Source organism: Rattus norvegicus, chromosome 20 (assembly GCF_021556685.1).
Source record: "Rattus norvegicus strain SHRSP/BbbUtx chromosome 20, alternate assembly SHRSP_T2T, whole genome shotgun sequence".
Classification (NCBI taxonomy): Eukaryota; Metazoa; Chordata; class Mammalia; order Rodentia; family Muridae; genus Rattus; species Rattus norvegicus.
Genome location: NC_141553.1, coordinates 7,516,652 through 7,542,924, shown reverse-complemented (window position 1 = coordinate 7,542,924; position 26,273 = coordinate 7,516,652). Strand labels below are relative to the sequence as shown.

Sequence of the window (26,273 nt, the reverse complement as noted above, 5' to 3'; positions counted from 1 at the left end):
CACCATTTTTAGAAATTTCATGCGTATTGCATGTATGTCTATGTGGGGTGTTGGATCCCCTGGGACTGTGATTAGAGACAGTTGTGAACTGCCAGGTTTGGACTGGGAATTGAACCCAGGTTCTCTAGCCAAACAGCCAATGCTCTTAACCAGGCAGCCATTTCTCCAGCCCCCACATCACACTCTTAATTTGTTACTTTTAAACCTTTTGCCTGGTATCAGTATCATTTAGCACTGAGTTGCTCATTTCAAAAGAGATCATCCAACCATAAGGCACTCAGAAGACTACACACACAAGGACAGACAGCTAAGCAAGCTAGACTGCAGCACAGCACGCACAGTGGGGAGACGGCTCAGTCAGAACAGTGGTTTCAGCAGCAAGTATGAAGACCTGAGTTTGATCCCAGTACCAGCATAAACCACACAACAACAACAACAACAACAACAACAACAACCGCCACCACCACCGCCACCCAACAGGTATGAGGCTGTGCCCGAAACAGGAAGACTCATGAGGATCTCTGGCCAGCAAGTCTAACCAATCCATGAGCTCCAAATTCAGTGAGAGATACTATCACAAAATAAAGCAGAAAGTGACAGTAACTGAGGTTAACCTCTGGTCTTTGCACACCTGCAAGCACATATGCAAGAGCATTTACACACACACACACACACACACACACACACACACACACACACACACACAAAAATCAGGTAATCACAACTATGTCAACACAAGATGTCAACATCAGTATTTCACACAACGATTATTACGGAGTTGGATTTCTTTCTTTCTTTCTTCCTTTTTGTAGTTTTGGGGTTTTGTTTTATATTTCGCAGATGAGAAAGAACTAAAATCTTCACTGTTAACTGGAAGGCTGGAAAGAAAACAAACAGAAACAATGTGTTTCTAAATCTAAGTTCAAGGAAGCTCAAGCTAGCAAAAGCCCTAAATAAAAGGTTTAAGGGGGAATTGTTAAGAGGGAGAGTCACCTTCTGAGGATACTAAGAATAAAAAAAAAATAATAATAATTTTGGGAATTAAATTAGATCTGCTACAGGAACTCGGTAATACAAGCCGAGCTCAGTACTTGTACAAGCCAGAGCCGAGAGTTACAGGAAAAGAGCAGGGGCCTGATTATGAGCCTGACAGTGGTCCCTAGCAAAGGGCCCAAGATCAAGACCAACTACTCTCACTCCCAGTTTACTGAAACAGCCTCCCTGGGCCTCACACAGCAAAAGAGGTTCTGTTTGTTTTCTGACCTCTTGTGGGCACGCTGATGTCATCCTTTCCAGATCTGAATCACCAGATGGAAAGGGTTCCGTGACACAGATTTCCAATACATACCCTGGCATCAAGCTGCCCTAGATGTGACAAGCTACTAGACTGTCACTTGAGAGGGGAGGGTTTGTCTTTAGTAATATAAAGGTAGTTTTGAGATGATGACACTGAACAATATGAAAAAAGGAAAAACTACAAAGACTTCCAAAGCAACCCAGGTCTCTTCCTGCTTTTGTACGTGCATGTGTGTGTAGGTCAGAGATAAGGCGCCTTCCACTGTATTTTTTTTTTCTTTTCTTTTTTTTCCCCGGAGCTGGGGACCGAACCCAGGCCTTGCGCTTCCTAGGCAAGCGCTCTACCACTGAGCTAAATCCCCAAACCCCCCCCCCCCAACTGTGTTTTGAGAAAGGCTTTCTCACTGCATCTGCACCTCAATAACTTGGCTAGGCTAGCTGGCCAGCTAGCCCAAAGGCTCCACACATCCTCCTGTCTCTGCACCCCAGCACCAAGATCACACATGTGCTGTATCCAGCTTTCACATGCTGCTAGGGATCCAGTCACAGCCTCATGCTTTCCCAGAAGGCACTATGGCATCTCCTCAGGTCCCTCACTTTCTTTGGTCTTTATAAACAATGCTTAACACTACCAATACTAAACTAATGAACTTATGACAGACAATAAAGGGGCAACTGCTGCTGTTCTAGGTATGGTGTGTTCTGTAAGATATGGACTGCAAGCTTGGAGACACAACCTGTATATATTCTGGGGTAGACCTGCAGTAGGGTGCACAGTGGTACTCTACTAAGGTCCATGAGGAGGTTTTGAGAGAAACAAGGAAATCTGTAATCACACCATTCAGTGCAACAGGAACAAACATGTTCGGGGTCTACAGTTAGTCAGACAACAGGTCTAGACAGAATGAACATTTGTTCTATTACCTTTCTGTTATGTTGCCATGGAAATCTGTGTGTGTGTGTGTGTGTGTGTGTGTGTGTGTGTGTGTTTCAAAGAAAGAAAAAAGGCACTCACATGAAAGCGGCCAAGACAGGACAGAGCAGAGCTGTTACAAGGTATCTATCTGTAGACACCTTCTTGTCACATCCACTCAAGTGAACATTCCTTGGAGCCTTACAGACAAAACATCAGTGCCAGGTAACAGGATGAGGGAAAGGCAGAAATAAAAAACAGACACACAGGGTTGGGGATTTAGCTCAGTGGTAGAGCGCTTGCCTAGGAAGCGCAAGACCCTGGGTTCGGTCCCCAGCTCCGGAAAAAAAAAAGAAAAAGGAAAAAACAGACACACAGCCAAGGATCAAAATAAATGGATCTTAAATGTCCTCTGAGGAGGACATGAGTGACTTAAGATATGGCCAAGTATTAAGAAAAAGCCTGGAAGTCAAAGATGTTAGGAAATACGCAGTCCACCAGCAGCCCCTCTTTCCTTTTCAGATGAACTCAGCAGCTAATCTCTACTCCCTTCCTTCTGGCAGCAAAACCCTTCGACGACGACGACGACGACGACGACGACGACGACAACCTGACCTAAGTAAGTTCATGTTGTTTAGAGAGCTGCTGGAATGGAGTACCCTGAACTTCCAGAGCTCAACAAAAACTCTGGCTCTGGCACTCAGGACTTGTGGAATGAGAGCAGAGGGCATAGGTCAGGCCCTGCAATGACTCATCTCTCTTTTGCTATCGTGAATCACAAACAGTAGTTAGTGCCTCCACCAGTTAAGGAACAGAAATGAGAAGAAACTAGGGAGCTAAATCCCAGCTCTGCTCTGCTCTGCTCCGTCTGCGACCCACCTTGGCTTACGTTTTCAGCACAAAAGTTGGTCCTTACAAAGGCAAATATGACCGCATAGGATTCTGAGCAGCTGCAAACCCTTTCCCTTCTGAAGGCTCTCAAGATCCATTCAACTCTGGCTGGTGGTCAGTCATACAGCACAAGGTCTTTTGTTAACCCTTCAATCCCCCAAGTTCTTACCTTCTCGCCCCCTCATGTCCAACCCCTTAGCTTAGTCTCCCCCCACTGTTACATCCACCACACCCTCTTTCTTAAAAGTCTAACCCAGGATGGCAAACAGCAGATGATTGCCTAGCAGGCATGTGCAAGGACCTAGGCTTCTCATTTCCGGAAGGAAGACAGAAAGAAAAAGAAAAAGAACAAGAAAAGAAAAAGAAAAGGAAAGAGAGGAAGAAAGAGAGAGAGAGAGAGAGAGAGAGAGAGAGAGAGAGAGCTAAGCCACTCTGCACCTTCCTCTCTCTCCCTGTCTTAGTCTCGTTAACGCTTATCCTTTGACACTACAGACAGGGCTTCCTTTCTATTTCCCGTCTTCACAGCAGGGCTTCGGAAAGGAGAGCATTTTTGTACTTTGTGACTACTCCACACCCTGTACCTTAAGAATAACCCACACATTGGAGTCACCATGTAACATACAGAGCCATGTCCCTGGAGAGAGAGATGAACCCACAGTGCAGCACCTTTTAACACTCCACTTGTCACCAGACCAAAGCTGAGGAACTGTCAGACTTTCCTGCACCACTTCTGTCATCGTTGGCTTGGGATGGGAGCATGCCTAGAACCTGGAACCTTCTCTAAAATTCATATTTCACAGAGCAGCATCTCTTCTTCCCCTAAGAATTTAACAAATTCTTAAAAGTTTACACTGGAAGGGGCTGGGGATTTAGCTCAGTGGTAGAGCGCTTACCTAGGAAGCGCAAGGCCCTGGGTTCAGTCCCCAGCTCCGAAAAAAAGAACCAAAAAAAAAAAAAAAAAAAAAAAAAAAAAAGTTTACACTGGAAAACTGGTTAATCCTCACCACAAATGTACTTAAATTACAGAAGCACTTTGCAAAGATCAATATTCTAAAACTGAAACTTTTGAAATAAAATTCAAGTTTAAGGGGAGTTCTGGTCTTAATTATTTCCAATAACTATGTGCACAATTTGCGTGTCCATGACAAGCCTGAGCAGAAAGGGCTGTGTTCCAGGTCAGGAGCGTTGTATGAGGTGCACTGATAGATGTCACAGGAACTAGACCCTCCGATAAAGACAAATCAGCCTTGTGTCAGATTTCACAAAGAACAAACATCTGATGGACTTTCAAAATCTTGCAAGCGAGGCCTTTTCTTTCTGTAATTTCATTTTTATACACTGTACTCAGCAACACCAATATGGTTGGTCTTAAGTTTCCATAAATATATACTGATAAATTCAAAATGGATGGTATTCATAAATCCAGAAGCCATCTATCTGAACTACCTAGTTTTTCAGGAAAAAAATTCATCTGGTCATTAACTTCATTTTCTTTTTTTTTGGTTCTTTTTTTTTTTTTTTTTTGGAGCTGGGGACCGAACCCAGGGCCTTGTGCTTCCTAGGCAAGCGCTCTACCACTGAGCTAAATCCCCAACCCCCATTAACTTCATTTTCTTTTTTCTTTTTTTTTTTTTTAACATTTATTTATTTATTATGTATACATCATACAGCTTTCTGCCTGCATGTATGCACCTGCAGGCCAGAAGAGGGCACCAGACCTGATTATAGATGGTTGTGAGCCACCATGTGGTTGCTGGGAATTGAACTCAGGACCTCTGGAAGAGCAGTCAGTGCTCTTAACCGCTGAGCCATCTCTCCAGCCCCTTAACTTCATTTTCAATTCATCAGTTCTGAGGGAGAGCATGACTCTAATGGGTTAGATTAGCTACACAGTGACACTGCAAAGGACTGTACAAAAGCTGTCACACACAACTTCAGCAGCCACACCAGGAGCGACTCAAGTGCTGGGACCCTGTACTACTAAACCACAACAGCTCTGACAGCATGTAACTCCTTTAAATAAGCCCAGCTCATCTACTGAACTAGGCTAAAAATGCCAGCCTCGGGGCTGGAGTGCAGCTCATTGGATATGCACCAGTCCCTGGGCTCAATCAGTAACGAGGCAAAAGGAGGAGAGAGGAGTAAAACCTGCCTACGTGGAGCTGGAAAGGGAGTAATTGATAATGCTTTAAATGAAAATCATTGATAAACTTAAAAAAAAATCACATTAAAATGCCAGTTAATACTAAAGTGACTGAGCCCAGGATTCCTCGACATTTGAGCCCTAACTAAGCTTTAGGGGTCTAGCACAATTGCCAACATTGCCCACAGAAGGCAAAGCCGACTCAGATCATCTCTGAGGCTGAATTAAAGAGAAGTCAAAACAGAATATTCAAAACTGCAAGTGGCAGAACTGAGAGGCCTGGGGCAGTGATCACTGTGAGTGGGAAACGGAATTCAACTCTTAAGTTAGTCTCTTTCTCCTCTATCCATACAAACCCTTGCAGTAACTGGGGAAGAGATGCTCAGTGGTTATAAGCACTGGCAAGGTCTTCTGGTGGCCACAACCATCTGTAACCCCATTCCAGAGGATCCAATGCCCCCTTCTGTCCTCCGAGGCACCAAGCACACTGTAGTGTAGAGATAATTCAAATCAAACAATCACACAAATAACAATAAATAAAGCTAAATACCCCCCACCCTCTTGCCAGTAATCATGTTTTCTGGGCACTTTTGTCTATTTATTGTTTTTCTCAAGATAGGGCACTGCGCTCACTCTGGAGGCCAGGCTGGTCTCAAACTCATGGCTGGGAGTTATTTGTATTTACGTGTTTCTTATTTAGGCTGGTAACACCCAGCTAAGTTGTCTACTTTTAGTTCCAAAGACAGTAAATGGAAGACAGCTCAGCTGAAAGCAGCCTGGTGGCCCACTCCTGTGATCCTAGCATTAGAGCGCCTCAGACAGTGGGTCAGGAGTTCAGGACCAACAGGCTGTCATGAAGGAAAGCAGGAAGACAGGCAGGAAGGGGAGGGAGAGAGCCCAGCGAGTGTTACAGCTAATAGTGAAGGTGCAGCCTTCTCAATCGTCAAGAGTGAAAAAGGTCATCTTTTCATACTTAATCACAGAGTTTTCTTTTTACCCTAGCTCATTAAAATAAATTAACACTAAAAAAAAAGAAAAGGCCTCGTTTATTTTTGTTATATTTACTGGAATAATCTTGTCCTATGCTAAATCAGATTTAGTTTCTTAGAAGAAATTACCATGTTTAGCTACAGGTTTGTTACATGTTTACATGCCGATTATAAACTATGGGTCACCATGTCTACAACACAGTAAGCCACCCATAAAAGGCAGCTATTAAACCCATCCATTCTCCTACACGTCCAACGACAAGATGAGCTGTCTTGTTCTGTACTCATCTCAAGAACCCAGCCACTACTTGGTGGTGTGCGGTACACACTAATGACTAAATGGCTATGGATGACCTAGAAGTAATTCTTAACGCTCACTCCCAAGGCATGGGTTCAAGTGGGCCCAGCCAAGGGCTGGAGAGAGGCCTCCCCAGAGGAGGCACTCACGTTCCTGTTTGAGTTTCCTTACATTCACCACAAAGATTTTCCCCATGCCCCAAACCACACAATCAATGCTTTGCAACAATGTGGTCTTTAACGCCTGTTTCCCTTTTCAGGCAGTGAATAAAGTTCCTTAAAACTTGGAGAACTTAGCTTAGTTCCCTTTACACTTTTAAAAAGAAAGATATTTGTCAAACCATACCAATTCTCACATTTCCAGACTGATTGACTTATTCATCTCTGATTTACAGTTGGTAACACTACAGTTTATCTCTTGTTGTTTCTTTTTACCGTTGTTCACTAAATACTACAAATAAAAATAACAATAATCGGGGTTGGGGATTTGGCTCAGCGGTAGAGTGCTTGCCTAGCAACCACAAGGCCCTGGGTTCGGTCCCCAGCTCCGAAAAAAAGAAAAGAAAAAAAAAAAAAACAAAAAAACCCAATAATCTTAAAAAAGAAAGTTACAAATCACTGTATATCATGTCCCATTCAGGGATTCCTTTCTTGAAGAGACCTCAGGTCCCTCACAACTTATTACAGTCGGCAGTAGGACAGCCTTCTCTCTCCTCAAGACTTCAGTCTAAATCCCCCTCTATTATCTCCATTCAAGTGGACTTCATTATTCTCCAACATCTCAGAGGATGAAGAAGAAAGGGAACACAGGCCTCAAAGTGGATTAAAAAAGAAATCCAAGAAGCCAGGTATAGTCTTGCATACCTTTAACTGCAGCACTCTGGGAGACAGAGGCCAGCTGATCTGCGTTGGAGGCCAGCCTGGTCTACAATGTAAATTATAGGACAGCCCATCTCAAAAACAACAGCCAACAAACAAACAAACAAACCAAAAGGTGCTTTTCAGATGCATCTAAAAAGCTGCTAATTGAAAACAATTTCAAGTAACCCGAGAGCGGTAACGCCTATACATCTGACTGGAGGTGACATTTGCTCAGTCACAGACAGTTTCAGTTATCTTTCCCTCATGGATAGGCTACATAAATCTCTAAGGTAGAATGTCTGGGGCTGGAGAGATGGCTCAGTGGGCTGGAGAGATGGCTCAGTGGTTGAGAGCACTGACTGCTCTTCCAGAGGTCCTGAGTTCAATTCCCAGCGACCACATGGTGGCTCACAACCATCTGTAAGGGAATCCAATACCATCTTCTGGTCTGTCTGAAGACAGTGTACTCATATGTAACACATACACAAATCTTTAAAAAAAAAAATCCCTGGGGGCTGGAGAGATGGCTCAGTGGTTGAGAGCACTGTCTGCTCTTCCAGAGGTACTGAGTTCAATTCCCAGCAACCACATGGTGGCTCACAACCATCTATAATCAGGTCTGGTGCCCTCTTCTGGCCTGCAGGTGCATACATGCAGGCAGAAAGCTGTATGATGTATACATAATAAATAAATAAATGTTAAAAATTTAAAAAAAAAATGTCTGTGTCTCTGGAAGACAGGCAAGGAACTGACAGACTAGAAGGCAGGGCTGAAAGCAGGGTTTTTTCTTTTTTGTTTTGTTTTTTTTTGCTGCAGACCTCTTTGACCCTTATTTCAAGCGACCTGCTTTGTGCTGTGCACTGCTGCAGTGTAAGGCCAGGACTGTGCCATGGTTACATCACTAGGCCAGCACTACCTATGTTCAAGAAACTGTTTGGTAAGGGCTGGGGATTTAGCTCAGTGGTAGAGCGCTTACCTAGAAAGCGCAAGGCCCTGGGTTCGGTCCCCAGCTCCGAAAAAAAGAACCAAAAAAAAAAAAAAGAAACTGTTTGGTAGAAGTCTATCTCATTGGGAGGCTGTGCTCAATCCCATTGCAAGAAAGTAACAGCACTAGAGGAAGTGGTGTTGGTTTCACTGTGGCAAGTCACTGTAAAGCTGGCTCTTCTGCCAGGGCAGCAGTGGCCCTAGGAAACCCTGCAAGTTCCCTCTCCCAGAAGCCCTGAGTTCTGCTCCATCCTTCCCAAGCATCCAAATGGGGACAAAAGCCTGATGCTGTAACAGTGAGCAATGAAGACTGGAGATACTGAGGGAGCTGGTGAGTACTAGAGAAACAAACCAATCACAAACACGGGATGTAAATTATTGACATCCCCTTTAAAATGCAAACTGCCAGTCTGTAAACTTGGGGGAAAGAGGTCAGGGCTGGTGCTATCAGCAGCACAGCCTAGGCAGCTCCAACGAGCAAACGCAATATGATCTGTTGCCGGACATGGTTGCACAATCGCAATTACCAGGAAGATTCTACCAAACAGGAAATTCACGATGTGACTTTAAGTAACACAGGATTCATACTTGAAGATTAACACATCCAGAAGCCTAGAATTTGTTCCAAAGGGGGGGAAAAAAAACATTTCACAGGCTCTTTCAGGGAAACGTGAATATAAATCACTAAAACGCAGAAGAGTCTAGTCTGTTGAGTCTGGTCTTTACTTTCAGATAGGGAGGTCTAAACTGACACTGAGTCCCAATAAATGAGACTATATGAATCCTTGAAAGTCCCTGACATTTCTGGAGTGGACCTTTGACTGTATAAATTTAATCTGAAACCTGCTCCCAGGGCCTTGTGTGGTAGCAAATGCCTTTATTCTCAGCGCTGGCAGGAGACAAAATTTGTTGAGTTCCAGGCCAGGCTTTGGTCTAGCCACTGAGGCTCAGGCCAGACAGGGCCATCCATAGTGAGACTCTGTCTCAAACGAACTCAAACAAAAAGCCGAAGTGTTAATGAAAGCTGAAAGGCATCGTTTTCTGCGGCCAGGTTCTCCCGAAAAACCCCCATGTGCCTCGGTGCTTACAAGCTTAAAGCCCCCTGCAAATCTTCTAAGGGGCTTAAAGAAAGAAAAGCATCCCAATTAAAAACCATTTACAACTCCAGCACTCGGTCCCACCTTTTTGATCTTTGAGGGGCGCCCAACAGATCAGAACCACTCTGGCTCCGTATGGAAAACTGGTTTTGTCAAACAATACTGAACTGAGCAGCGCTGTGTGACTAAGCTGAGAGCTGGAGCGTCCTTGCAGGCACTGCCACCCTCCCTCCCCGAAAAGGAAATACGCTTTCAACCGAATCGGAAACACACCACGGCAAGCTGGCACCCCGCGGTCCCCGAGATAAAGTCGGTATTATTTTAAGCCCTTCGGGGTGCTGCTAATTCAGGTGCGAATCCCAAAAGAACGTTTCCCGATTCTGGGTTTTTCGACCGAAGCTTGCAAAAATGGTTAAATGGGAGGGAAAAACTGAGAAAGAGAAAAAAAAATTCCGGGAAAGGGAGCGCTTTTTCTTGCAAGTTTCGTTCAGGTGACCGCAGTCCCCGGGTCAGGCTTTGACCTACTGCTCCTCGCCGGAGCTGCGCCCAGCTCGCCCGCTCCCCGGGGCAGGGCTCCTGCGTGCCAAGTGGCGGTACCCGGAGGCAGGGTCCAGAGGCCGCACGGCTGCAGAGGGACCCCCGGGAGGAACGATCTTGCGAGCATGGAGAGCACAGGGTGGAGCCCCATCACACCGCGCCCACGGCTGACCCGATCCCGCACACGGTTCCCCACCCACCTGAGTGTGCAGGGCGAGGGGTGCAGGACACGTCCCGCTCCAACTGCCCCCTGCACCCCCAAGACACGCCCGCAGGAGAATTCCTGCCGCTGGGCGCATCGCTGAGCTGTGGGGACAGGCCTGGCGCTCAGGCATGCAGGGCCACCCTGCTTGCTCCACCACGTTCCCTCCCACCCCCGCCCCCAACCCCAAGCCCGGCGACACTCACCACACCGAGCCGTAGGCTCCCGAGCCCACCGGGGACAGGTTCTGGTATCGCTCGGGCACCTCCCAGACGGTCTTGTTCAGCTCCTGCCGGTAGAACGTGGGCCTCTCCTGCGACATCTTCCAGCGGCGGCAGCGCGGCGACGAGGTGGCCGAGCGAGGGCCCCTGCCAGCAGCCGCACGCTCTCCTCTGCGCCCTCTCGCTCGCCCGCGGCAGACCCGACCCCGCGCCCGCGCAGGTGTGGAGGCTGCGACCCACGGCTCCTGTCAGCCGCGGCGGCACCTACGAGCCTCGGCAACGAGCGGGAGCCGGCTGCACGGTTCGACGCAGCTCCCGCCGCGGTCCCCTTGCAGCCGCTCCCTGGGGAGCGCACGCCGACGCTGCGCGACAGCCGCTCGCGCTCTAGCGCCCGCTCGGGCTCCAGTGGCCGCGATCTCCCCCCTCTCCCCGCAGGCAGCGGCCGGGGAGGCTCTAGCAGGACTCTCGCGAGAACAGCTCCGCGAGCCGAGATCTTACCCAATATGGAACCTGCCCGTGGGGCGGGGGTGCTCGAGAAGAGCGCGCGGGACGGGAAGATCTCGCGAGAAGAGAGACACGGCTCCGGGAGCTGAGGCAGGAACTCTAGGGGAGACTCTGCTCCCGGGGGCGCCGAGGGTGGGGGCGGACCGCAGCGTAGGCCGCGCGCGCCTCTCTGTGGTCGGACCGGCGAATGCCCGGCGCCGTGGCGGAAAACCACTGGGACGGCGTCGGGGGGTGGGGGGGGGGAAAGAGAGCCAAGCGGTCTTTGAGCTCCGAGCCACCTGCTCACCGGAGCCGGCGATTTCCAAGAAAGATTTGCAAGAGCAGACTGGCCCTGTCCAGAAAGCTGTTGCGTTCCCATCCGCTCAAGGACGCGTGGCTTATCTCGGGACGCTGATGAAACCTGTCCCCCTCCCCACCCAGGCAAACATTAACCCGGTCTCAAAGCCCAGGCTCTCCCTCCCGCCGGACGCTCCTAGCAGCTTCTAAATGTCCTCACCAGAAGAACCACCGTGGAAGGTGTAGGAGGAGGTTCCAGGGACCCACTAGGGAGTTCGATGCACAAGGTCAGAGGTGGACGTCAGGAATGGCCACTTTGAGGCTGAGACCTGCGTTTGCAAGGCCCTGGGTTCGATACCCATGACTGGAAGGGAAACACACACACTCTCTCTCTCTCTCTCTCTCTCTCTCTCTCTCTCTCTCTCTCTCTCTCTCTCTCTCTCTGCAGGTAGGTCATTCCATTTCAGGAAAGTTTCTCATTTATTTTACTTATTTAGATGTACACATCCTGTAATGCCAGCGTTTGGAAAGACCAGGAGACCCGTCTCATGTATTTGATTTTATTTATTTACTGAATTATTTAGATTTATACAGCCTGTGATTCTAGCATCTGGAAAGACCAAGAGACCCTTCTCATATATTTGATGTATTTATTTAGATTTACGTAGCCTGTAATTCCAGCGTTTGGAAAGACCAGGAGACCAGCCTCTGCTATATAGTGAGTAGTTAAGAGACCTGCCTGGGCTGTTATGAGACCATATCTGGAACACCCCAAAGCCCATGACTCCGGTTCGAGACCGACTCCTGCCAATTTAGAACCATCCAAAATTTAGAAATTTAAAGGAAAAATTGGGAGAATTTTAAGAACTTAAATTGAGGGAGCTGGAGAGATGGCTCGGTGGTTAAGAGCACTGACTGCTCTTCCAGAGGTCCTGAGTTCAATTCCCAACAACCACATGGTGGCTCACAACCATCTGTAATGAAATCTGATGCCCTCTTCTGGTGTGCCTGAAGATGGCTAAATAAATCTTTAAAAAAAAAAAAAAAAGAAGAAGAAAAAAAAAGAACTTAAATTGAGAGGATTTTAAAGACATAATTCATGAGAAATTTAAAGAATCCACGCCTTTGGAAGTTTGGGGAAACGACGAGGGCTTCGGACATTTATTAAGACAAGTCTGTTGAGCTTCCTTAGGCCCCGGTTCTAGTCTCCACGAGGGAAACCCAGCCCTCCATTCCCACCTAGTGGAATCTTCCGTAGAAGCCGAGAAAAAGATAATAAAAGTGAACGGGGAAAGTTAGACCCGTAAGAACTCACATCCACCCACCCCTACGCGGAGCAGGAGGACCGGGAACTCCTATTCTCGTGCCTGTTTCTGGAAGATCCGAAGGGTCCCGGCCCAGGTCTGTGGAGGGCAGCCAGAGACCCCTTCTCCTCGCCCAGATGCCGTCCTCGCTCGTCACCCGCACAGCCGGAACGCCGGCGGGTTCTGCAGCAACGGCTCGGGAACTGCCGGCCTCTGCGTCCGCAGCACCGCCGCCAGCCAGGCTGGAGCCGAGTCTGTCCCCAGCGTCTGCGCTCCTGCCGGTCACCGGAAACCAGGTGAGCCCTGCCTGCCGCCTCCCGTAGCATGGCTGCTTGGGTCACCTGCAGAGCTAGGAGAGTCCCAAGCACTAGTGGGTGAATGAGTGAATGGCGGTGGTCCCTGGAATGAATGAGTGAATGAATAAATGAATGAATGGCGGTGGTCCCTGGAACTTGTGTCTCCTATTGAGAGGCTGCGTGAGAGACAGCACTGACAAGAGACAAGATGGTCTTTGCACACTGGATCCTTTCAAACTCGCCCCTGTGTTATCAGCAGCTGAAGGGACTGGACTGTGGGCCTTGCCACACTTCCACCCTATCGTGTCCTAGGCTCAGAGCCCCTTTTGCTTACCCTTACTGTTTTGCTCATTTTGTTTTCTCTGGCTGAACCCTACCCCCCTCCGCCCCCTTCTGTGTCTTCTGGTCCTTAGGGACTGTGGTTTGGGTCCTCCCTCAAGCCAGTCATGAATGTCTCTCCAACACAGCCCCTTGGTATCATGCTGTATAGCATTAAGGAGGGCTTTAGTTGGAAGTGAGTTTTGTTTTATGGTTTTAGGAAGCACGTGAAAGAGGACTTAAATCAGGTAAAAAAAAAAAATTCTTGCACCTTAACTAATTTTCTGGGTTTCCTGCCCGTTGGGTCAACATTTTATAAATCAAGTTACATTTTTTTGCATGTAAAATATTCCAATTAGAGATTCTGTAAATGATCTGCAAATGGATAAATGACGGACAGACGGATGGACAGGTGGATGGCTGAAGGCAGCAGTAGTGAAAGAGCTGGGTTAACATGCTTCTATTTTCGAGTATTTTTAGCAGAGGGAGATAAAGACAGGGACTACAGCTCAGAAGACAGCAGCCTTTCATGTTAGGCCCTCAGATGGATTTCCAGCGCAGGAAGGAAAAAAACAAAAGAATTAAGGCATGTGTGGTGGCACACACTGTATGTAGAACTAGAGTTTCATAAAGGTTGCTCATGGAGCGAGAGATACGGCTCTTTCAACACCTATAACCCAGCACTGGGTAGACGGGGGCAGGAGGAAGGCGATGTCAAAGCCCGCTATGCTCCATGAGATCCTGTCTCAAAATCAACAGCAGACAAGAAAGATGAGTGGTGTACACTGTGGCACCCTTCGTGCTGCTCTGGTCAGGGCCCCAGTTCTCCGCTGCTGCTTCTCTTTCTGTGTTTTAGACAGGCTCTCACTGTGGCTGTCAGCCCAGCACTCAGAGATCCGCCTGCCTCTGTCCCTGGAGTGCTGGGATTCAAGGTGTACAACACTTCACTAGGCTTCCCCAGCTTCTTAACACACTTTGGACTGCCCCAGAAATAGTTACTCAGGAGATGATTTTTATTTGGTTTGTGGTTTTGTTTGTTTGCCTTGATAGAGAATCTCATACAGCTTGGGTTTACCTCAAGCTGGATGTGTAACAGAGGCTTGAACCCTCCCTGATCCTCCCGCCTCGTGTCCCAAGTGCCAAGGGTACAGGCTTGTGCAACCACACTCGGCTCCCTTTAGGAACAGGCTTTTGTTTTTAAAGTTTGTTTATTTTGTGTGTGTGGTCATCGATGCAGGCCACACTGCCCGGTGCAGGTCCAAGGACTACTTGTGGAAGTCGGTTTCTCTCCTTTCACCTTGTGGGTCCCAGGGCTGTTAGGCTTGCTGGCAGGCAGAGCTGGCTCACCAGCCCTCCTCTAGGATCACTTTTAAACCTCCCTCTTCTTTCCCCCCTCCTTTCCCCCCTCCTTTGCCCCTTTCTCTCTCCCCCTCCTCCCTTCTCTCAGTTTAAAGTTGATGTCACTCAGATGTTTTTAATTATTTTTCTTATATCATCTCTAATTGTGTTGAATCCTGTCCCTGAAATACCTAGTCTCCCCCCCCCCCCCAACGTGTCTCAGCCCACCTTCTCCAGGAGTTGACCTTTCCCCAGGCTGGGGTCCTTGGTGTTTCTCTAGGTCATGTGATTTTAAGACAGGAACCTGTTTTACAGGGGATAGGGCCTGAATTGTGGCCGTGCTGACTCACTGTGGCTCACTGAGGAACTCCTTACACCTGTCAGAGAGGAAGATGCCTGCGCCTCCCCAGTGTAAAGCCTGGGGAGGGGTGGGGGCTAACCACGGGTGGTCCTCCCCTCCCTCCCCCCTCCCCTCCCTCCCCCCTCAGGCTCTGCACTGGGGAGATGCTGGTGTCTTCCCTGCTGCATTCCAAGGAGGAGTTGGGAGATGACTTCGCCCTGAACCTTTAGCACTGAGGAGGAAAGTGGTCAGAATGCTTTATCTCTTAGTCTGTGCACGTGTACATGCCTGGTGCATGCAGAGGTCAGAGGAGAGCGTCAGATCCAGGGAGACAGAAGCTACAGACGGCTGTGAGCCACCATGTCAATGGCAGGACCCAAACCCTGGTCTTCTTGTTTGCAGGGACAGCTGAGCCAGCTCTCAAGTCCCCTCATTGGATTATTAATCAGACATGGTGGTACTTACTTACCTGTTATCCAAGGTGGGGGCAGGAAGAACAGGAGGCCAATGTTATCCTCTGATGCAATAGTAAGGTTCTGGCTGGCCTGACTTAAATAGTAATTAAAAAAAAAAAAAAGGCCAGGTGCTGTGTCAAATGCCTTTAACCCTGGTTCGTGGGGGTTAGAGGCAAGTGGATCTCTGGTATTCAAGGACAGCCTACTTTACACAAGTTCCAGGACAGCCAGAGCTACCTAGTGAGACCCTTTAAAAGACAAACACAGGCCCCAGACACACACAGTAAACACTGAAGTTGTCTGAACTTCTGAGCCTTGTTCAGTTGGGTGTGGGGTTCGCTTGCTCACCTGATTGTTCTAACAGCATCTCGACCGTGTAGCCCAGGCTGATCTCAAACTTGTGATCCTCCTGCTTCTGTGGTCCTGGGATTACAGGCCAGGCCCTCACACCCGTGTCCGCTAGGAAAAAAAGAGAACAAGTCCTTTGACTCTGACAGAGAATAGTTTTGAGTTTTAAATTGTACAACATGGAGGAAAGGTCTTGTAAAACTGCTGTGCAAAGATACTGTTATTGTATGTGAATTACATTCCCTTCAAAAGATTCTGACGGCAGGCAGTGATGCACAGCTATGGCTCCGGTCTCAGGGCCAAGTCAGGGAGACTGCTGGGCACTCCCCATTCACCATTGCCAGGCTGAGCAGCAAAGGAAACAGGGAGAGCAGGCCATGCATGCCATCGCTCGCTCGAGACGTGGAAGCTGGAAGATCATGATGTCAGTTATCCTTGCCTATGTTGTCAGTTTGAGGCTAACCTGGGCTATAAGAGACCCTACCTCAAAAAGAGGAAGGGTGCTGGAGAGATGACTCAGCTGATAAAAGTGCATACTGCTCTTGCAGAGGGCCTGAGATTGGTTCCCAGGAACCCCACTGGGCAGCTCACAGCCACCAACTCCAGCTCCCATTTCTGGCCTTGGAGAACACCTATACATAAGAGCATACAAAGACACACACACACACACACACACACACACACACACACACACACATGCATACACCATGCACACACCTCACACCACACACATGCCCCCCACACCCACATACATGCACAGACACACACACACACGCCCCCCAAACACACACACACACATACACACGCACACACATGCCCACACCACATGTACGCACACAAAGACAAATAATAAAAGTACCTTTTAAAAAAAAATCAAGAAAAGTGCTAATTGATTTAAATTTCTAAAAATATGTTTCTTTTGTCTCAAAACTCTTGAGACAGGGTTACTCTATGTAGTCCTGGCTGGCTAACCTGGAACTTGCTATGTACCCCAGGCTGGCCTGGACTTCACAGAAATCCTCCTGGTTTTGCCTATCAAGTGCTGGGATTAAATAAGAACATGCTACTACACCCAGCCCTAAATATTTTTTTGTTACATTTATTTATTTGGTGGGTAGAGCGGTGGTGCCATGTGTCATCATGTATGTAAGGTCAGAGGGCACTTGCAAGAGTCAGTTACTGTCTTATCATATGGGTCCTAAGGCTTGAACACGGGTCTCAGGCTTTCACCACAGAGCCATCTCACTGGCCCTAGTACATGTTGGTTGGTTTGGTTTGGTTGGTTTGGTTTGGTTGGTTTGGTTTGGTTGGTTTGGTTTGGTTTGGTTGGTTTGATTTTCTCACGACAGAATTTCTCTTAAAATTTCTCTTAAACTCATTCTGTAGACCAGGCTGGTCTGGAACTCCGAGATCCACCTACCTCTGCCTCTCTAGTGCTGGGATTAAAAGCCTGAGCCACCACTGCCCAGCCATACCTGTTTTTACCTGATGTCTTTGCAGCTAATCCAGGAACAATGCAAACAGAGAGGAGCAGCCAGGGTTTTGGCAACAGATATAGGCAAATACCTTTTATGTACGATGTCAAGCGAAGCGTATACAATGAGGAGAATTTCCAGCAGGAGCACAGGAGGAAGGGCCCCACTTCTGGGAACATGGACATCAACATCACCACCTTCAAGCACCACGTCCAGTGCCGGTGCGTGTACCCAGCCTCTCAGCTGCCAACAAGCCAGGCAGGAGAAAGCTTAACATGACTTCTCTGTCGCCTACTCGGTCTCCTTCTCTGGAGGCGTCGTCAGAGCCCTGTCGTTTGGGGGAGGGCGGGGGGTATGTCTCTCTCTCTCTCTCTCTCTTTCTCTCTCTCTCTCTCTCTCTCTGTGGGTATGTATGTGTGGGTGGGTGTGTATCTTGCAGGGTCCTCTGATTATAAACTTCTTGGGCATTGCCTTTAGACTGTCTTCTGGCATGCCACTATAACAAAAGACCCAAGCCTCAGGAATTTCTAAATGACAAGGTTTGTTTGGCTCATGATTCTGATAGCCTATGGGTTCTCATGTCCTGGTAAGGACACCCTGCTGTGTCACAACAGCAGGAGCACAGGAGGAAGGGCCCCACTTCCAGGAAGGTGGACATCGACATCACCACCTTCAAGCCCCATGTCCAGTGGTGGACAGGGAAGCCTCACTTTATAGAACCTGCTCTCTCCATGTAGTGGTGCTGCACAGCATTTATCCCAGCACTCGGGAGGCAAAGACAGGCAGAGCTCTGAGCCTGATCTGCAGAGTGAGTTCCAGGAGAGCCAGAGCTTCACAGAGAAACCCTGCTCCAAATGGATAAATAAATATACGTATATTTTATTTATCCATTATATAATAAAATAAAAATATATAAAGAAAAACCAAACCCCTGCTCTCCTGGTGCTACGTCAGCCTCACAAGAGCTGGCTGCAGGCACAAGGAAGAGGCTCCTGCGGCCCAGGCCTCAGTGCTCACTACTCGTAAACGTTGCCTCCAATGGAGCCAAGCTCTTAGCACTGGGACCTCTGGGAGACTCACCACATCCGCTCATCATAGGCATAAAGTCCTCGAGTGTCCCCACAAGTATCTGGGGATGACGCCTAGTAAACTCATTGTTCAATCAGGGCAGGCAAAATGGCTCAGGGGGTAGAGGTGCTTGCTGCAAAGCCTGAGGACCTGAGTTCAATCCCTGGGACCCACTTGGTGGAAGGAGAGAAAACGACTTTACAAAGTTGTCACCTGGTCCTCTCTACCCTACATAAATGTAAAAGCACACCAGCTGCCACAGAGAGTTCGTTCTGACAGTAAACAGTGGTGACAGAGATTCTTGTACCGTCTACATCGTGGCCATGACAGAGGTGACAACACCTCTCAGTCCCACCCCACTATCAAGGGGCTCTGAACCCCTTTCTGTGCTGTGAACCCCTTAGCAAACCGACAAGTAAAGGGGCCTCTTTTCAGGGTCGTCCCTCTTATTCTTCATTGTTTTGTTTTTAACTTGAGACGGTCTCAGTTGGGCCTCATGCTCACTATGTAGCCCAGGCTAGCCTTGAAGTCCTGGTCCCCCTGCCTCCACCACACCCAGCTCCTTTACTTTGTTTCGTTTTCCCAGTGCTGGGGATGGAGCCCACAGTTTACATACATGAGGAAAGCACTCTGTCCCTGAGCTGTGTCCCCTGACTGCTGAGAGTTTTGTTGTGATTGTTGGCTGTAGTAAAGTGTGTGACACCCAGCTGATGGTTCAGCCATTTCTAGTGGGGATCTTGTGGCATAGTTGTTATTATGCAACTACCACCACAGTTGGTTTGCAAAAACGTTTTCACCACCTCAAACAGAAACTCTGTACTCATGTAGCAGTCAGCTCCCCACCTCTCACCCACCCTTCCAGAAGTCTCCATGAGCCTACCCCTCTAGACAGAGCTGTGAACCTGCCCTTTGCATTCACGCAGAGCTGTGCACCATTTGTCTTTCTGTGTCTGCCGTGCTTCTCTTAGCACCACTCTTTGAAGGTCCATCTGCATTATAGCAAGGCCCGCACACTGCCTCTTCTCGATGGCTGACTGATAATCCCTTGTGCTTGTGCACCTTCTGCCTGTCCATCCGTTTGTTAACAGACACCCTGTTAACACCCTGTCGCTGTGAACATTGGCATAGGTCTGTTTCAATCCCGGTTTGGAATTCTCCCAGCACCCTGCATAAGAGCAGAATTCCCAGGTCACATGGCAGTTCTTCATGCACCTATGAGCTGCTATGTGCATGCCGGGAACTAAACTCTGGGCCTCAGGAAGAGTAGCCAGCGCTCTTAGGTAATGAGCACCGCCCTAGCTCCTGCAAAGTCTTTACTTTGATAAAACTCAGTCTGCTTTAGTCTGAGAATTTTATAAGTTAGCTCTGTTTTTTTCTCTCTCTCTCTTTGCTAGAGGTTGACCCTGGGATCTCATCCACAAGACACATCCTCTACCACTGAGCCACGTCCAAACCTCCTCTTACATTTTATTTTGAAACAAGGTCTTGCTAAGTTGCCAGGCTGGTCTTAAGTTTACTCTATAACTTAGACTGACTTTGAACCTTTGATCCTCCTGCCTCAGAATCCCAGGTAGCTGAGGTTAACAGGCCTGAGCCACTAGCCTGTTAGTTTTCACTCTTTTTTTTTTTTCTTTTTCTTTTTTTCGGAGCTGGGGACCGAACCCAGGGCCTTGCGTTTGCTAGGCAAGCGCTCTACCACTGAACTAAATCCCCAACCCCTAGTTTTCACTCTTAAATCTAAGTCCGACCTATTTTTAACTGAAATTTGGTGCCTTATTTAAAGTCAGGTGCACTGTGTTCTTTAATAACTGGACAGTCCACTTTAGCCACATGGTCTAGTAAGAAGAATAGATACTTTACCATTAAATGTCTCATCAAGAATAGTATTTATTTGATTTTTATGCATTTATTTAGTCTACATAAGTACACTGTAGCTGTCTTCAGACACACCAGAAGAGGGCATCAGATCTCATTACAGATGGTTGTGAGCCACCATGTGGTTGCTGGGATTTGAACTCAGGACCTCTGGAAGAGCAGTCAGTACTCTAACCACTGAGCCATCTCTCCAGCCCCAGCACAAACTCTTAACTGCTTAAATCATCTCTCTGCTCAATAATTTCATAATATATAAATTAGATAAAATTGAAAGGAGAAACAGTTATATTAAAATATAGTGGGCCAGGCAGTAGGGTACATGCTTTTAGTCCCATTACTGGGAGGCCAGGACAGGTGGATCTCTGAGTTCCAGGCTAGCCTGGTCTACAAAGTGAGTTTCAGGACAGCCAGAGTTACACAGAGAAACTCTGTCTCAATTTTCTTTCCCAAAACACACACACACACATACATACATACATACATACACACACACACACACACACACACACACACACACACACACACACACACACACACAGGTCTAGTAACCACCATAGTTTCAAGGAAGTAATAAATGTAAATAATATTTCAAGGTATCTCTAGCAATAGTAACATTCTGGTTATAATGTCCAATTCTGTAGCTTCTAATTCAGTTTATAATCAATGTTTCTTATTTTTTAAGAGATTCATTTATTTATATGAGTACACCGTCACTGTCTTCAGACTCACCAGAAGAGGGCATCAGATCCCATTACAGATGGTTGTGAGCCACCATGTGGTTGCTGGGAATTGAACTCAGGACCTCTGGGAGAACAGTCAGTGCTCTAACTGCTGAGCCATCTCTCCAGCCTTATAATCAATATTCCTAATTGAAGGAGCCGTGGTGGCATGTGCCTATAACCCCATCAAGGCTGAGGCAGAACGACGGTCATGAGTCTGAGTTCTGCCTAAACTTCATAGAATGCCAGACAGCTACAGAGCAAGATGTCTGCAAACAACCAACCAACCAGCACAGAAGGAAATACGAAAATTTGGCAGCACTTGGTGGAAATAATAATTCTTTGTCACAAAATTCACATTCCCCTCAAGTTTCACCTAAGACTTTCAAATTCCGTTAACCTGAGGTTAGGAGTCCTGGGGTGTACATCATGACGGTAACTCTCATTACTGCCACCGCCCTCACCCACACCTGGCCTCTGCCACCATCTTGCCTGCGGCTGTTGATAGCCAAGTCCTCCGTATCTCTGCTTCTGCTCCCTTTATCCATGTCCTGCCTTCTGCTTCTACGGCACCGCCCTACCATCCTCTGCCTCAGACAACAGTGAATGTCTCAGCTGGTACAAGGCTGAGGGTTCTGTCCTCAGAATCATTGCAAGCAGACAATGTGGTTGTCTTTCATAACTCCACCCTCGCAGCAAGTATTACTAGGGCCATCAACCTCTCGGGCCTCCGCCTGCAACACTCCCTCCAGACACTGACCAGACCGTCTCTGCCTCCCTGGCCAGTCTTGCCTTTCCTTTTTATTTTTCAATTAAAGGTCCGAGTGATGTTACGGATGTTTTAAGTCTCGGTCCTTTTTTTGCCCTTACTGCTTACATTCATCCTTCCATTTCTAAAGTACCATTCCGACCTCTTCTGAATTTTAACCGTAAATCCAGGCCAGCAGGGCACTGAAAGTATGACCCTGGTCCCAGGAGGCTTCCTCTGCAAGCCAATGCCTGCTCTCGTCCAGCTGTGCCTGCTCTTCTCCAGCTGTGTGCAGGCCATAGCTGACTTACCCAGCAGGCCTGTGCTGTCTCCTCCAAACAGTAGGAAGGGGGACAGTGCCTGCCTTGGATTTGGCGAGGAAATGTGAAGGAATTTTGTTTTTATGTCTAGGAATAGTGAATGCTAGATAAGTGGCTTTGGTTTTCTGGTTGAGGAAGGTTTGGGGTAAATTAATCTTTTAACTCCATCTCTTCCTTTCTGCAGAAAACCACCTTATCTCATTCCTCGTGTTCTTCCTGTGGGTTGGCAACTCCCTATTCTCTTGGTGTCAAACGCCCCTGTGCCTTCTCACCAATTCTGACACTCCTCACTCTTTCGTTTGTTTTAGACAGTCTAATGGAGCTCAGACTGGCCTCAAATTTACTATGTAGCCAGACAGAGATGACCTTGAATATTCATTCTCTCTCTCTCTCTCTCTCTCTCTCTCTCTCTCTCTCCCTCCCTCCCTCCCTCCCTCTCCCTCTCTCCCTCTCTCCCTCTCTCCCTCTCTCCCTCTCTCTCCCTTCCTCCCTCCCTCCCTCCTCTCTCTCTCTCTCTCTCTCTCTCTCTCTCTCTCTCTCTCTGTGTGTGTGTGTGTGTGTACACACATGCATACACACTGTATGGAAGTCAGAGAACAAGCTTGGGTGTTGGATCTTGCCTTCCACCTTGTTAGAGATGTTGTCCCATGTTTGCTCCTGCAAATGCAGCTTGCTGTCTGGTCAGCTCCTGAGAGTCCTGTCTCTATTCCCATCTCCCTAGGGATGGTACTAGGGATTCAGAATCGGGTCCTCATACTGAGCCACACCCTAGCCCACATTTCTCACTTAAGAGACCTTCATTAAATCAGAATTTTTCTCCGAAAGCCTTCCCATTTCCCCCATTGGCACTAGTTTCCTGTTGCTCTGACTCCCTAAGACCCAATTTTCCCCAATGCCAAAGACCTCAATGACTGCACAGAGATAATGGACTTCAGCCAAATGGGCCATGTGGAGGAAGGGCACTGCACCAGGTGAAGGAAGAGATTGCCCTAACGCCTTGCTCTGGGTTTGAGGCGGGAGCATCAGGCTCCTCTATGATTGCACACCTACCTCAAACCCAGCACCTCACTTGAAAATAGCAGTGGAATATTCCTTCTACGCCACCAGTAGTCTCGCTTCCTGGCCTCTAAGCATAAGGGAGCAGCTGTCCACAGTAAGCTCAGCATTGTAGAGAAGCCAGAAGCGGAGCTGGGCATCAGAGACATGGCTTCCTGCCCCAGCTCTGCTCATGTGTGGGGCGCTTTCTTTGGGAAAATTATCCATAATTATTAGACCTCATATACCTCAGAGATGCTCATGGTTATGCCAGACAGCAAAATGGGGTTGGAGCTGGCCAGGGGGCTCAGTAGTTAGGAGCACTGGCTACTCTTGCAGAGGATCTAAGTTCAATTCCCTGCACCCATAACCACCCATAACTCCAGCTCCAGGGGACCCAATGCCCTCTTCTGACCTCCTTGGGCACTACATGCACATGCTATGCATACATGCACACATACAGGCAAAACACTTATACACATAATATAAGTCCAAAAATGTTTAAATACATGGAATCACTTCATTTCTGAGCATACACTTTAGCAGTGCACATGCTTAGCTTATATTTGTTGTTATGGTCAAATCTGTTCTCTAACCCAGCATGTGTGAAGACAGTCTTCCTAGCCAGCTGCTGCTCTGTGCAAACTATGAATGGGAGCATGCAACTAAAGCCAGACTGGTTTCCCTCACCTGTAGATCATGGTCTCTCTCGAGATCAATTGTCCTCAATCCAGAGGTTGTGAGCTTTTTCACAGGGCTCACCTAAGATCACAGAACACAGATATTTTAGAATTCATAACAGTAGCAAAATAAGAGTTGTGAAATAACAACAAAATAGTTTGATGGTTGGGGTCCCCACAACGTGAGGGACTGTATTACAGGGTCTCAGCCTTGGGAAGCTTGAAAACCACTGGCCCAGATCTGAAGCTACTGTGCGGTTAGCCTGTCTCAGCAGCACTGACGTTTCATCTTGTTCTGAGGCAGGGTATCACTATGCTGTCTAGGTTGGTTCCTGGGCTCAGGAGATCAACCTGCCTCAGCCTCCCTAGTAGCTGGGACTGCAGGCATGTGCTTCTGTACTCTGCTTTCCCCACCAACATGCTAGATTTTGTTTGTTGGTTGTCCCTCACTGTGCGGCCCTTCGTTGACTAGTCGGGCTTTGAACTCAGAGATCTGCCAGCCTCAGCCTGCCGAGCTGGGGTCAAAGTGTTTTGTCATGTCTTTCAGTGCTTTCTTTCTTTCTTTTTTTTTTTTTTTTTCCCGGAGCTGGGGACCGAACCCAGGGCCTTGCGCTTCCTAGGTAAGCGCTCTACCACTGAGCTAAATCCCCAGCCCCTTTCTTTTTTTTTTTTTTTTTTCTTTTTTTTTCTTTTTTTCGGAGCTGGGGACCGAACCCAGGGCCTTGCGCTTGCTAGGCAAGTGCTCTACCGCTGAGCTAAATCCCCAACCCCTCTTTTTTTTTTTCTTAAAAAAAAAATATTTTATATATATATATATATACATATATATATATATTATTATATGTACACTGCCACTGTCTTCAGACACACCAGAAGGCATTGGAACCCATTACAGATGGTTGTGAGCCACCATGTGGTTGCTGGGAATTGAACTCAGGACCTCTGGAAGAGCAGTCAGTGCTCTTAACCCCTGAGCCATCTCTCCAGCCTTCTCTTTCCTTCCTTCCTTCCTTCCTTCCTTCCTCCCTCCCTCCCTCCCTCCCTCCCTCACTCCCTCACTCCCTCACTCCCTCACTCCCTCACTCTCTCCCTCAGACAGGTTATGTCGTCTGGGTTAAGTTCGTCACTGTGTGCAGAGATGATATTGCACAGCTCCTCAGCTTCATCCCCCTGAGGACTGAGGTTGTCGCCTGCACCATGTGCACCGCACCTGGTATACGGCGCTAGCGACTTAGCCAAGGGCTTCGTCCATGCTTGGCAGCAGGCACTCTAGCAACTGAGCCACATCCTCAGCCGCCCACTCCCAGATTTCCTTCTGGTAGACAAAGGTTCTGTCGCTTGCACACTGTTTAGCTCCACCACTGGGTGCCAGTCATGAGACCCAAAAGCACCTCCAGACACAGCCCACACAGCTCCTGGTAGAGACCCACAGAATTCTAGCCTTTAAAGTCTGCAGCCTCTTCCTTATACGGCTAACTCCTCAAGTATAAAACTCCATTTCTGTATGTCTAGCTATCCCAGGAAAATCCAGGACAGTTAGCATTCGGTTAGGTTAGTTTGTGTGAGAGGGTTAGGACAGTGTTACCTGAAGGAGGACAGCTCCTAGGGTAAGACACCTGCCACCAAGGAGAGCGCGTCAGTCCCAGCGACTCACATGGTAGAAGGAGAGAACTGACTCCTGAAGGTTGTCCTTTGACCTCCATATATGCACACATGTGCACACACATACATACAAACAAATAAATATAAAAGTAAGGTACTAACTCTCTTCATCACCAGTGGATCTCATAACAACCACCACAACAAAAACCTTTCTTTACAAATGTGTACTGGTGCTTTCCCTTCGCATGTGTCTGTGTAGTGTGTGCAGTGCCAGGAGAGGTCAGAAGAAGAATTGGATTCCCTGGGACTGGAGTTACAGGCGGTTGTGGGCTTCCATTGTGTTGGGAACTTAACGCAGATCCTCAGGAAGAGCAACAAGTGCCTCTAACCACTGAACCATCTCCCCAGTCTCCAAAACACTGTTCTTATTAAAGACACAGTGATACTAGTTCATTCTCTACCAGAAGTTACTAGGCTTGACTCTCTCCAAACAGCCAAAAAAAAAAAAAAAAAAAAAAACCCACAGAACTAACTGTACACTGGACATTGAGTCTTAGTTCTTTCCAGGAATACCTTGCTGGTTCTTGCTGGTGGTTTTGTCCTCCAAGGATATTTCTTTTTTTTTTTTTTTTTTTTTTTTTTTCCGGAGCTGGGGACCGAACCCAGGGCCTTGCTAGGGCCTTGCTCCTGCTAGGCAAGCGCTCTACCACTGAGCTAAATCCCCAACCCCTCCAAGGATATTTCTTAAGGTGTAGAAGTATGTTTTGTTCTCTAAGCCAGGGGTGGATATGGGTAGAAGCCAAAGACGCTAAACATCCTGAAATTCATAGGGTAGTCTTACAGCAAAGGATATTTTGACCCAACATGTTAAAGCGTCATTTGTGCTGGCGGGAAATGCACTCTAAGGGAATGAGGGCTGCACCCTGCACCTCTCCTTAAGCAGGGGCTTCTCTGTGGAGATCCTAGCTGAGTCTCTTTTCTTCTTTCTCCCAGCTGCTCATGGCACAAGTTCCTAAGATGCATGCTTACAGTCTTTCCCTTCCTGGAGTGGATGTGTTTGTATCGATTCAAGGACTGGCTTCTTGGAGACTTACTTGCTGGTTTAAGTGTTGGTCTTGTTCAAGTTCCCCAAGGTAAGAGC

The 26,273-nt window shown here is 47.8% G+C and overlaps 2 protein-coding genes across 20 annotated transcripts in view; one reads left to right on the top strand and one right to left on the bottom strand.

Moving 5' to 3' along the window:
- The window catches only part of Mapk14 (mitogen activated protein kinase 14), a 60,660-nt gene extending 49,805 nt beyond the window's left edge, over positions 1–10,855 (bottom strand). For 5 of the 6 annotated variants that reach the window (XR_015645079.1, XR_015645080.1, XM_087598381.1 and 2 more), the window contains exon 1: positions 10,417–10,855. Coding sequence is in view for 4 of the 6 variants with exons in the window: in XM_087598381.1 (XP_087454507.1) it covers positions 10,417–10,532 (116 nt within the window). In the remaining 2 variants the exon portion in view is untranslated. 6 annotated transcript variants of the gene reach the window in all.
- Positions 10,856–10,995: 140 nt separating this feature from the next.
- The window catches only part of Slc26a8 (solute carrier family 26 member 8), a 52,490-nt gene continuing 37,212 nt past the window's right edge, over positions 10,996–26,273 (top strand). For 7 of the 14 annotated variants that reach the window (XR_015644718.1, XR_015644717.1, XM_087597388.1 and 4 more), the window contains exons 1-3: positions 10,996–12,811; positions 17,111–17,306; positions 26,126–26,265. Coding sequence is in view for 7 of the 14 variants with exons in the window: in XM_087597388.1 (XP_087453514.1) it covers positions 17,125–17,306; positions 26,126–26,265 (322 nt within the window). In the remaining 7 variants the exon portion in view is untranslated. 14 annotated transcript variants of the gene reach the window in all.